General features: G+C 46.4%; 1 protein-coding gene across 1 annotated transcript in view; it reads left to right on the top strand.

Annotated features, from left to right (window-relative positions):
• Positions 1–1,690: 1,690 nt before the first annotated feature.
• The window catches only part of LOC108919178 (mannosyl-oligosaccharide 1,2-alpha-mannosidase IC), a 147,418-nt gene continuing 137,078 nt past the window's right edge, over positions 1,691–12,030 (top strand). Inside the window, exon 1 of the mRNA XM_029259829.1 lies at positions 1,691–3,707. Coding sequence (XP_029115662.1) covers positions 3,129–3,707 — 579 coding nt within the window. The 5' untranslated portion in view covers positions 1,691–3,128. The remainder of the gene's footprint in view (positions 3,708–12,030) is intronic.

The raw sequence follows: 12,030 nt of genomic DNA, 5'->3' as shown, positions 1-12,030 counted from the left end.
CTTGATACTCCACACCAACCCATCTCTCTCTAGGTTAGATATGACTCACTTTATGATAATCCGATGTGAAGCAATACTGCCCAGCATCAATAAACTAGGGGGCACTCAAGAGTAAATGGATATAGCCGCTGCTGAGTGCGATAGGCCTGCATTCACCACTCTTGGCCCCAACTGGATCGAGACAGAATAGATCCCAGGCTGCAGGTGGTGGACGGTGGCACGGTACAGTGTCATTTGTGCGAAGGAGAGAGAACAGGCAGTTTCATTGTTACTGCCGGCGATGTGCAGCAGCAGTAAACTTCCCTGCTGAAGTTTTTCCTCGGATGATGGCAGGCCTGATGTTTTTTATGCGAGAGGTTGTTTGCTTGTTCCTTGGCGCATAAGGACTGGTCACAAAGAGCTGCCAGACCTCACAGACTCTACAAGAAAGACCTCTAAAGGACATTACCTGCAGTGTACCAAAAGCACTGCAGCTACACGTGGTTGCAAAATAATACTGTGTGTTACGTCAGATCATTCTCAATACTTCAAAATCATGTTTCCATCGATTTTGGTCCCAGGGTGCAATGAGTCATCCTGCCTGTATGACCCAGTACCCCCACACAACTGTGGCCATCAAAATGTCAGTCCTTGATGGGGAGCCTTCTTGTATCTGTGGCTTGTCGAGGTTTTAGAAAACAACTTAACCCGAGGCTCCCATCAGTCAACGTGTGAACAGCTCCAGTAAACCCTGACCTCACAAACCACTGTATGAAACTATAGTGAGTAAGGTGTATCACTCTCTTGGCTAGTAAATTACTGCAATGTGTTATACTGAAGGTGTGGTCCCTCCAGTGCTGTATATAAAATGCTTAAAACCAGGGCAGCAGGTGATGTAGTGGTTAGAGCTGTTGTCTTACTGTCTGGAGGTTGCCAGTATGAATTCCAATCCTACAGTAGTACCGCTGTTCAAGGTACTTATCCATAACAAATGCAATAATTGTATATTTGACCTAATCACTGTAAAGCTGACAGTGTAGTGGCTTGGGCTGCTGCCTTTGCATCCAAAGGTCTGCGCTTTGAATCTCACCTACTGCTGTAGTACGCCAGAGCAAAATCGCTACATGTTAATGGATAAATAGAGGTAGGTAGCGCAACACTGTAAGTCACTTCAGCTAAATGAATAAATGTAGAGCTATGTTGCCTTTGACAAAGGTGTCAATAGTTTCATCAGAGATATGAATTTACTAATTTAGCTGATGCTTTTCTCCAAATTGACTTACAAGTACATATCCATTTACACAGCTGGGTAATTTTACTGCAGCAATTTAGAGTAAGTACCTTGCGCTCAGGTACTACAGTGGGAGGGGAAATGTGAACCTGTGACCTTTGAGGTCCGAAGGCAACAGGTCTAACCACTATGTCTACGCTGCCAGATGTCTTGTACACTTTACATAAGAAAATCATTCTCTGAAATAAATGTACATGTGAATTTTGTTCATGACATGTCTGTCATGATATTAGACATGTATTAATATCCCACCTCACTGGACCCTGGTGCTCACCTACTGTACCCTCCCTGTACCACTGAACATGTTGTTTTCCTCGCTGCCAACGAGACCGGATCGCAGCAGAGCACCACCATATTCCGTTTATTTAGCTCTTCACAAATAAAGACGTGAAATAGAGAAATTATAAAAGAAGCCTTTGTTTGTGCCACGGCCCCTACCCACGACGAGGACGACACAAAGAGCCCGGGTTCACAGCCCACCGCGGCTGCTCCGTATCTTCGCTCCTCACCCTGTTGATGCTGCGCTCTATTCTAGCGTGGAAAACCCACTGGTCCCGTGATATTTGAGCTCCCGAGACGCGTTCGCGGCGGCCCGCCCACAGACACACATTCCGGACCGTGGGGCGGATCTCTGGCTCCGCTCGCTCCCTCTCTCTGCCGACTCGTTCGCGTGGGCTCCGCTCTGATAAGCTGCCGTGGGAATCCATCAGTGGAGAGCCCGGCCCTGCTCCATTTTAACCGCCCTGTTCGTTTCTCACAATATTGCATTTTTCCCCTCCATCCCTCGACCGCCGCGAGCGAGCGAGCGCGCGCGCACCAGAGGGCAGGCAAGGCGAGGCGACGGAGAGGAAACGACGCTGTGCGTTTTGACCGGATTGCAGAGCAGCAGCAGCAGCCGCGGCGGCGGTTTTACCAATAACCGCACGTTCTGAGCATCTCATCTGCTGAACCGCCCGGCAGGAGCTCGGCCGTGTACGCGGGGCTCGTTCTTCTCTCAGCACCACCCGGCGGTGGAGTTAATGTGCGGCGAGGGACGCGACCAGTCGGCGGCTGAACGACGATCGTACCATATAATATACCCCCCGTCCTATGTTCTGGACGCAAATCCTCCTCCGGGATGTTGACGTGAATTGGCCGACGGAACCGGCGCGACGCAGAGCTCTCCATGTGGAGCCGGGTTCGAGCAGAGCTGCAGGCGGTGTGACAACCCCGGGCTCCGGGTTACGCTGCCGCTCACGCCATCGGGACACTTGCGCGGCGTGCAACATAAACTTTGGCTAGTTTTGCTGCGGACTCGTGCGGAACATGGTGATGAACACTTAAACAACAATCAGCCTCGTAAACGAAAGCACGACTTTTCTTTTTTTTAATGAATAACACCAGCGTTTTAGAGAAGACAGAGCGTTTCTCACCGGCTGCACGTACAACATGATGATCATGTACAATGATCATGACATGTCCGTTGCACGCAGAAACGATCGCCTGGGTGTACGAAGCAGGACGTGTACAATGTGCTTGCAGAGAGATCGTTTTAAAACCTATTTTTAGCCACAATGATTCACTTGTAGGACGAGCGTGTTGAAAAACGGACAGTAGCGGAGCATCCGCCACGCGAGCCTTCCAGTGACTGTCGGCGGAACCCTGCACTCAAGCTGTTTGTTCATTAACCGTTACTTGTGTGTTGTGACGCGAGACGGGCTGCGCGCGAGGTCACCGTGTCTAGCAGCGCTGAGCTGCACGTGAACTTGTTCTCTTGACGAGCAACAGTCGCGTCACGAGCCGCTGGCAGATAAAGGGCGAAATAAAGCGGTAAAATTTACTAAATGCTCCGACGTCGTTGTTCGTGCGGGAAGTAGAGATGCTGCTTCGCAAGTTGCCTGGCGTGTCCGCCTCGGGAATGGGTCTCCGGCTCTCGCAGAAATTCGTTTTCCTGCTCTTCATCTCGGGTCTGGTGACTCTCTGCTTCGGGGCCCTTTTCTTCCTGCCGGACTCGGTGCGTCTCAAGCGAATCTTCCTGTCGAAGAGCGAGAGCCCCGCCGTGACCGCCGTGTCCGAACACGGGGCTCGGGAGCAGCCGCGGAATGCGGCCGGAGAGCCCGAGCACCCGCGGGGCATGACTCCGGGCCGGGGGGACGTCAGCACTCGCCTCAGAGCCCTGAGCCGCAGACCCTCCGTGTCCTACGAGGCGAGGACTGCGGGCAGAGCGCGGGAAGAGCGGAGCCGCGCGCGAGCGGAGCCCGGCGGCCGAGCTCGAGATCATCATGATCATCATGATGCTGCTGCTCGCGCCGACAGAGACGCGGGCTTCAGCGGCCAGAGCAGGGATGCCTTCGATTACGGGAAGCTTAAAAAATGCCTCTTTAAGCCGCCTCTGGGGTCTGACGGGGGGCAGCCGAGCGACCCCCAGGCTCGGGAACGGCGCGACAAAGTAAAGGAGGTGGGTTCTTGTTACGTACTGGTCTTCGTTCGTCGTGTGGAACACCGAATGACATTTGAAATGTGCTCCTCTTCTTGTAACCCTAATCCAGCTCCTCCACGGGGGGGGGGGGGCACTTACTTTTTTTCCAGACAGTGACCGACACTGACTGAGTCCCGGGCGCGGACACCCTGCGCCGTACGTACACGGAACCCACGGCCACGCACCGCATTGCATGTGTAACTTTAGCGGAGTAAGGACCCCCCCCCGCGTCCCCCGCTACTCCGAGTCTCTTTAGACTCCAGGAGCGAACAGCCTGGCGCGTGGCTCGCGCTTTTACTGACGAAACTAAGTGTTACATTTGTTTGCTGAGCGCTGCGTCCATCAGTGAAACTGTCAAAGTTGTTAAACGTGAAGTCGGATTTTGTCAAAACGTTAACCTTGCCCTGGAGTTGGAAAGAGGAGGCGTAATAATAATAATAATAATTTATATATTTTTTCATTTTGTTTTTTCTTTTTATTTTTATATAACTACACTAATAAATAATAATAATAATAATAATAATAATAATAATAATAAGAAGAAGAAGAAGAAGAAGAAAAATTATTATTATTATTATTACTATTATTATATAAGTGCACGTTTCTAAGGAATTTTGAGTGTGTTCGGTTAAGTTCACCCTCTGCACCCTGTACTGTGGGATGAGATGCTTTCCCATCTCCTCAGCCTGGTGAGACACGGCACAGATAGGGGACAGACACAGGGTACAGACACGGGAGGGACACGCGACAGACATGGGACAGACACTGGGGACAGTGCGTCCAGCTCAGGTCATTGACCTTAATCAGCTCGTTGTGTCCTTTGATCAGGAGATAATACTGTATACCCCCATGGCCGTCAATGGGGCCGCCAGCGCCATATCGTATTACTTAGAGCTGTATGAAAGGGTAAAATTGGGAAATAGATGATCTAATGCTCTTATTTGCCTTGGACGGGTGTCTGCCGAATAAACATGGATAAATACAGTTAAAAATAAGGTGTATGCTGTATATGGTACAGTGAGTTATCACCCCATACTTCCAGTTGTGTGTGTTTTAAAGGCACGTTTTCTCTCTCAGCTGCTCTATTTTGTGATATGGCTTCATCTCAAGAACATAAATAATGTCTGTTGGGATTTCAGTAATTTAGCCTTGAACATGCTGCTACAAGTCTTCCACACCATTTTGAAAAACAATATTTTATGTTCTCACCCTTCATGTTTTGGAGATGAAAGTTATATTTTGAAAATGTCTATTACATTTTCAGTATAGCGTCAGGATTTAAATATCTATAATTGCATATAGTTCTGTAATAAGTTTTTTCATAGCAACCCAAATTTAAATCTTGTTAGAAATGTTCAAAAATATTACACACACACACACACACACACACACACACACACACACAAAATGACTGAAACCGCTTGTCCCAAGTGGGGCCACAGCAAACCGGAGCCTAACCCGGCAACACAGGCCGGTGTAAGGCTGGAGGGGGAGGAGGGGACACACCCAGGACGGGACGCCAGTCCGTCACAAGGCATCCCAAGCGGGACTCGAACCCCAGGCCCACCAGAGAGCGGGACCCGGCCAGGCCCGCTGCACCACTGTGCCCCCTCAAAAATATTAATCCACTATAAACAATTAAAGTAATGTAAGTGAAATTTCAGTGTCCAGACAAATGTTTCTCATTACTGTTACATTTGCCAGCTTGTCATAATTACATACAAGGTGAGATGATCTTTTGTTTTCATACCTTAACACTGTCATTGTAATTGTTAAGGTATCAAAAATAAAACTCAGTAACCACTATAACAACATGGGTTCTTATTGCTATAACAGGATCTTGTGAAAAATCTTAAAGAAGTTGCTGAATTATTTTGAAAGACATTAAGGGGTCTAAGATGTTAGCATTTTTTTCTACATCTTCCACCATTGTGAGCAAGGACTTCTCATTACTGAACAGACAATTTTTCTCTGCTTTTTTGCTTTAAAGATCATGAGAGTAAACCGTCTGTAGAAAACCTATTCTTTGGCCCTGGTGTCTTACTATAGTAAACTTTTGTCTCTGGGCTATTTTGGGTGTGACCATAGGGCTGAGCTTTGTGGCTACAGTCTGTCGAAGGACCTCAGGACAGTTTGTCGTGTCTGCCCTGCGTTTGTGGTGCTCTGGTGGTTTTCATATCCTTTATTGTAGCTATTTTCTCCAGGGTTCCATCAGCTTTCTCAGCTACTACAGTCTGGGGACAGTTATTTTCAAGGATGGGGAACATTTGATGGCACCTAGACACCCAAAAAAAACAAGATTCAATGTATCTTTGCTGCCTATCCACCTTCAAGTGAGTGTTTGTTGCTACTGTTTAATTTATCTTGGATACCTGCTGATCATGGATGATCCAACCCAGACTGATCATCCCAGAGCTGATGGAGATTTGAAGCAATGTAGAGGTCTGGACAGATGAGTGTGGCCTTTCTGGGGCTTGCTTTGGCTTGGAAAGCCTTCTGGCTGTGTAACTGCTCCCTGAGGGAAGTGGGAACAGCATTGTCCATCTGGAGTCTCTTTGAGCTCACTGTCCTGGGCTACAGGGAGATGTTGCTTTTTTATCTGCCTCCTTTTGTCTGATGTGATGACCCATAACCTTATTGCTTGACTGTGTTGCTGCCTTGTTGTGCCTTGAATAAGCTTTTATGAACGCATGGTCTTCTGGAGGTGTGGCAGATTCATGCGGCGGGAAACACCATTTCTGGGGCTTCCCTGCAGTCATTTGCACCTTCTTCCCCTGTTCTTTTTTGCATGGACCAAGACTTCATAGGCTGTGACTAACTGAACCCTTCTGTTACAGAAATAATCGTGTTAGCAGTCTAGCCAGGAATTTGACTTTCACTTTCCTTCTCTGGCTTAGCAGGCACTCTTCAGTCTACCTCTAACAGGTACACATGTAGATACATGCAGAGCTTCTTTAAATGTTTCAGCAAACTAGCAAACTAGCTTGGCTTGATCTGTTCAGACTTGATGTGTTTATTCCCTCTGCTGTGGCACTGCAGACAAAAAAGCATGAGTCTAATACACGGAGGACAATGTGAAGACTTTAGCCTTAGGCACATGTGGTACAGTGTGAAGGGTGTTGACCCCAACTGGACATCAAGTCCTACCCTGGAGTGGGTCTGGGGGTGGAGATCCCGTTCCACGTTTTTAGAGGCAAGCTGCTGCAGCCTATAGCTGTTTCTACATTCAGAGTGGATCGCGGGGGTTCAGGGTCATACCAGATGAGGATGTTGTAACCTTGGAACCTTGGACCATGCTTTAGAGATTTGCAAGGTCAGTACTCTGTCTTGCCATGTCAGCTTTGTTTGCTCAGTGTCGGGTAGAGAGTGCTGGGCTAAATCCAAACCAGCAAGTACTGCATGAAGAGACTAGTATGAAACTGAATGGCACAATGGAAATAATGAGCTTTGTTCAGATCTGGCTTGTGTGACTTTCAGCATTAGTTTGAGTTTTTAGAGTTACGTGTTTGAATCCAGGTTGTGGTGGGTGTGTTACCCAAACATGTCAAGCCTAATATGGGTGTACATTTTATGGAGGTGGTCAGATATTTTAGGTTTTGTTTTTCTAGTGCTACCATCAACCTCCCTGCTAGCAGAAGCTCAGTCCAGGTGTGGAGGGTAAAAAGATGTGCAGTCACACACCATCTATGCAAACCAGGCTGATGGGAACCAAGTATGTTGAAAAGCACAAGGAACAGGAAAGCTAGCAGCACTGATAAGCTGACTAGCGATGTCTCCCTGGGCATGTTTTTTCTTCTCTGTTGTAAATGTAAAAGAAGCCATTTACCTGATTAGTAAGGGACTCTTTCTAAGGCAAGAGTTGTACTTTTTGAGAGGGACTGTATATGTAGTTTCTCTGAGGTTGAAATCCAGAGCCCTAACTTTGCTTCTGTTCCCATAAGGAAAGGATTGGAGTTTTGATTTTGTTTTCTTGTCCGGCAATAGAAGGTGTCTGAGAGGGTTTTGTGGGATAACGTGACACAAGGAGAGAAAGTGTAACTTGCTCCTGGGCTCTAAAAGGGAATATTCTTGTCTAAACGGTAGTAGTTCTCATTTCTGATGACAGCGGCTGCTCCTTACCAGCAGGATGGAGAGGCAGGAGGAGGGAGAGCTTTGTGAAAGGCATCTTCCTTCAGCAGGTCTAAGTCACAAACATTTAGTTGGGCTATAGTTGTTCTGGTCTGTGCTTGTGTCCTTTTCCCCATATTGCTTAGAACTGTGTGTACTGTTTGCTCAGTGCCTGTGGCCTTGTATTTGCTGGCAGGGTACACAGAGATGCAACACTGTCATTGTGTTTGCCTGTGGATTTTCACGCAGCTTAGCCTTGTCTGGTGGACAGACATTGGTGGGTCCTCTGCAAATGCCCCCCCCAACAGCCGACTGCATAGCAGATACGATAAGCGCTGGCTCTGAGTTTGAGTGAAGTTCAGAATCTGAGTCTGTCTCATGCCTGAAAGTGTATAGACAGCCATTGAGTGTGTTTGTTGCCACTGGGGGCCCAGTATATCCTATATGGGGCATGGATGTTTATTTACTGCCTTAATGCTGCTGCTTCAACCCACCCACCAGACTTCACACATTTCACAGTTCACGGTGGCCTCATGGAAGAGAAGGAGTGCACATAAAGAATAGTGATGCCTCAAATAAGCAGCTCTGTGATTCATTGGTCAAAATGTTCAACACTGACTGCTTTTCTGCCATTCCATTTTTGTTGACTTTAGACACTTGCTGAGACAAACAGATGGTTAAATCAACAGGATTCTCACCGATTGTGTTTACTAAATTTAGTTGTCTGAATCCATTGTGAATCCATTGAGATTGTCCATTTGTGATTTGCAGTATGATGTTTAGATGGACCTTTGGCTTGTTTTTGTTTTCTCTTCTTTTGACAGGTAGTGTTACCCAAAACCTTTTGCTGAGAAGCACATGGTGAAATGTGACTTAGTTGCAAATTTGGACTAAAATGCAAATGAAATGTTTATTGCTGTTTGTTTCACCCCACAGTAAAATCTAGGCTAATGTGATGCAAGCAGTCAAAGGTCAGTGATGAGGTCTAACCCAATGCTGTGGAATACCTGTGTCAAGGGCTTCCTGTAAAAACCCGGCTGGAAAGATTAATGCAGACGATGCCATGAAGAACATGAGTGTCGCTCAAGGACTGTACCACCTCAGGCCTCAGCTCTCCGTGTCCTCTGAGCTAAACGTCTCCAAGAGGGGGTACTGCTATATAATTATTTCATCTGTGTTCAGTGGCAGTCCCGTATTTGTTTTGACAGGAGAGTTACTCATATCTTTCCTGTTCCCCCATCTCTCTTATGCATCTTTGTCCCCATCCCCTATTCCCTTGCCTCCAGCAATGCGGTCACTTCCTGCAGCTCCAGGCTCTGTGGGATGATGGCTGAGATGCGGCATACACAGGGACCACTAATGAACCTGTTTTTTCCGTTCTGTATCATCACCTGTACACTGCTGCCACTGACTCTGACATTAGCCGTAGAGTTGAGAGCATCGGCCGGAGGGAATGCTGGTTGCTTGTGGAAGCTAAACCTGCCACATGGTGTTCAGGCGGGAACAAATATTGTACATGTGAATGATGCCACTGTGAATATGGGACTGTATGTTTTGGGAGGAGCCAGGCATGGTTTTGGCCTTACTACCTCCTTGGAGAGAGAGCTCATGAAGGGCTGTGTGATGGAGGCTGCTCTTTGTCCCCACTCTTGTACATTGTCTGGCAGAAATCAACATACGGAATATGCTTAGTGATAAGTAAAGTACCTTAATGTTGACCCATGGCTGATTCGAGACCCGACCGTGTAGTTCATTCTTGGCTTGAGACATCTGACATGTAAATGTGTTGTTTCTACTTCCTTTGCATCTTTACTGATATCGGATTTTTGTTCTACAGTTTAACTTTCCTTTGTACCTCTTACAAGTGGTGGATGGCTGTGGGAAGCAGGGGGACCTGCATTTCATAGTTGTTGTATCACGTATTTTAAAGGAAGAAAAGATGTTTAATGCAAAAAAGTGTCTAAACGGCTGCGACTTCATTATCTTGAAGATGGAAGTGCATCATCTCAGGCTGAGCAACAGTTCTTTTTTTCCTCCTCCTCCCCTCCTTGGTCTGCAAAGGTCCGAATAATCTGTAATTAACTGGAGTCCTCAAAGTACTCTCAGGCTTTTATTTAACCCCGTGGAAAAGATATTTGTTCTTTATTATTGCAATTAAGCCACTAATCAAATGGCACTAATGACTCTGGGTACTCATTAGAGCCCAAAAGAGCATACCCCTCTTTCCGTATAAATATACGTGATGGTTGACAGCACAACTGTTACTCTCCACTACTCTTCCTGAGAAGAACAAAGCATATCGTATTCCTCCACTAGCTAGTGATTACTTTTGTGTACATGTGTGTTCCTACAGTGCAGTGGATTGTCAGCTTAAACGTTCCTCTTGTTGATAGATGTGCAGAGATGATGGGCCAGTAAAATGTATTTCTCCTGCAAGGCCACATGCTTCCATGATAGTGTCTATGCCTCAGTCACTGAATCTATATGGAGGCAAACAAGGGAAAGGACACCTCCTTGATTGGTGCGTTAAAACTGCTACCCATCTCCGCAGGAAGGAGACAGGAACTCACCCATGGTGATAAAATTCAATTCATTTCTGGTCACCAGCTGCTGCAGTGGTATGGGAGCAGGCAGAGGTTCACCAGAGTGAGCTTGGGTGGGGTCATGGTTTCAGTTTGACAGTTACTACATTTACTACAGTTCCTCCTAGCAACAACCTCACATGTTCTTCAATAATTTGCTTAAAAAGAGGAAGAAGTCAGGAGCCTCTATAACAAACCCTGGGCCCTGACAGGTTACTATTCTTATAATCATTATTACTAAAGTGTGATTGAGCTGAACACAGTTTAAAGACTTAAATGTGTGTCAACATGGAGCCAGAGGACACACAGACGTGCATGCACACACACCCTCTTGCATTCCTACGTTCTGTTAATGTAATTTTGTTGCATTAGGCTGCATTATTCAGCTGCTTGCCAGATCCCGTTATCCAGAGCGATTCATTCCTACATTTTTAAAGTCCCTGATCCCGGATTTCTGTGTATTCTATTATGTATAGCTGTAATTCCGCATATCGTTTGCCTTTTCATTGGAGCGCTTGAAGTCCTTGCTCCTGGGGTACAGCAGCAGTGTGGTTCCAGGTTCCATGAGAGGCTCACCACATCACGTCTTGCTCGTGCAAAGTCAGTCAGGCAGAAGCATGTCTGAGTGTCTTCCTCGCAAGGCCACTTTTTCATTGTACTTCATGGACATCTGGAATTTAGAGCTAATTGTAGAGATGGATTTGAATGTGTGTGCATGCTGGGAGGAAACTGAATTGCGCATGTGTGTGAACTACAGCTTCCTTTTGAAGCTCTGTGTGGTTCTCTGTGACTTTGTCAGGAGGTGAGGTAAAATTTTAAGTGTCTAACACATGGTTGGAAGCAGGTGGGTATTCACTCAAGAGGGCTATATATTCAAGTTAAACGTGTTTCATATTAACAGTAATGTTAAGCAAATGAGTTATTTTCTTCCTGTTTTTGTCTGAAGATATGTTTCAGGTGGACTGTTGAATCCACAAGGGGCGTTGAACAACACAGAGTATGGAATGGAGTAGATGGGTGGAAGACTTTGCAGCAAAGAACCACTTTTTGAACAATGATGCACAATTCATGGTGGAAAGAAGAGTTTTGCAGTCTCACTTTTTCCTCATTCCACGCCATCTTGATCACTCAACTTTACTGTTGCTCACTCTATCTATTGCTCTTCTACCATATTTCTGTCACACTCTGTTGCTCACTCCCTTTGTATCTTGTGTATGATTTTTTTTCTTCTGATCTCACTCACTGACATTCTCTCTCTCATACTCTTTCTACCTTTCATGATAGTATTCTAGATTTCTTTGCTAACACACAGGAACATGGTTTCCGTTCTTGGGTGGTACTCTGGCCTACGCAAAAACCAGAGCATTTGTAACATCTAAACATCGTAGCTTACAGTATACTGATGACGGATAACAGAAGGTTGAGTAGTCAATAACAGAGGTCATTTAGAGCGATACGGCACTCTGAGCTCTTGACCGCATACATGAGATCAACAGCAATGACATGCAAGCATTCAGTTGTTTTGAGCAGCTGTATGTATTTAATTCTGCCATCCAATGCCAAATGCCGTTTGGTTCTTTGAGTCCCTGTAGACTCTGACAGGCGAGAAGCGA

Source organism: Scleropages formosus, chromosome 18, assembly GCF_900964775.1.
Source record: "Scleropages formosus chromosome 18, fSclFor1.1, whole genome shotgun sequence".
NCBI classification, from domain to species: Eukaryota; Metazoa; Chordata; class Actinopteri; order Osteoglossiformes; family Osteoglossidae; genus Scleropages; species Scleropages formosus.
The sequence above is the reverse complement of the archived record's forward strand: the minus strand, read 5'-3'. Positions and strand labels throughout refer to the sequence as shown.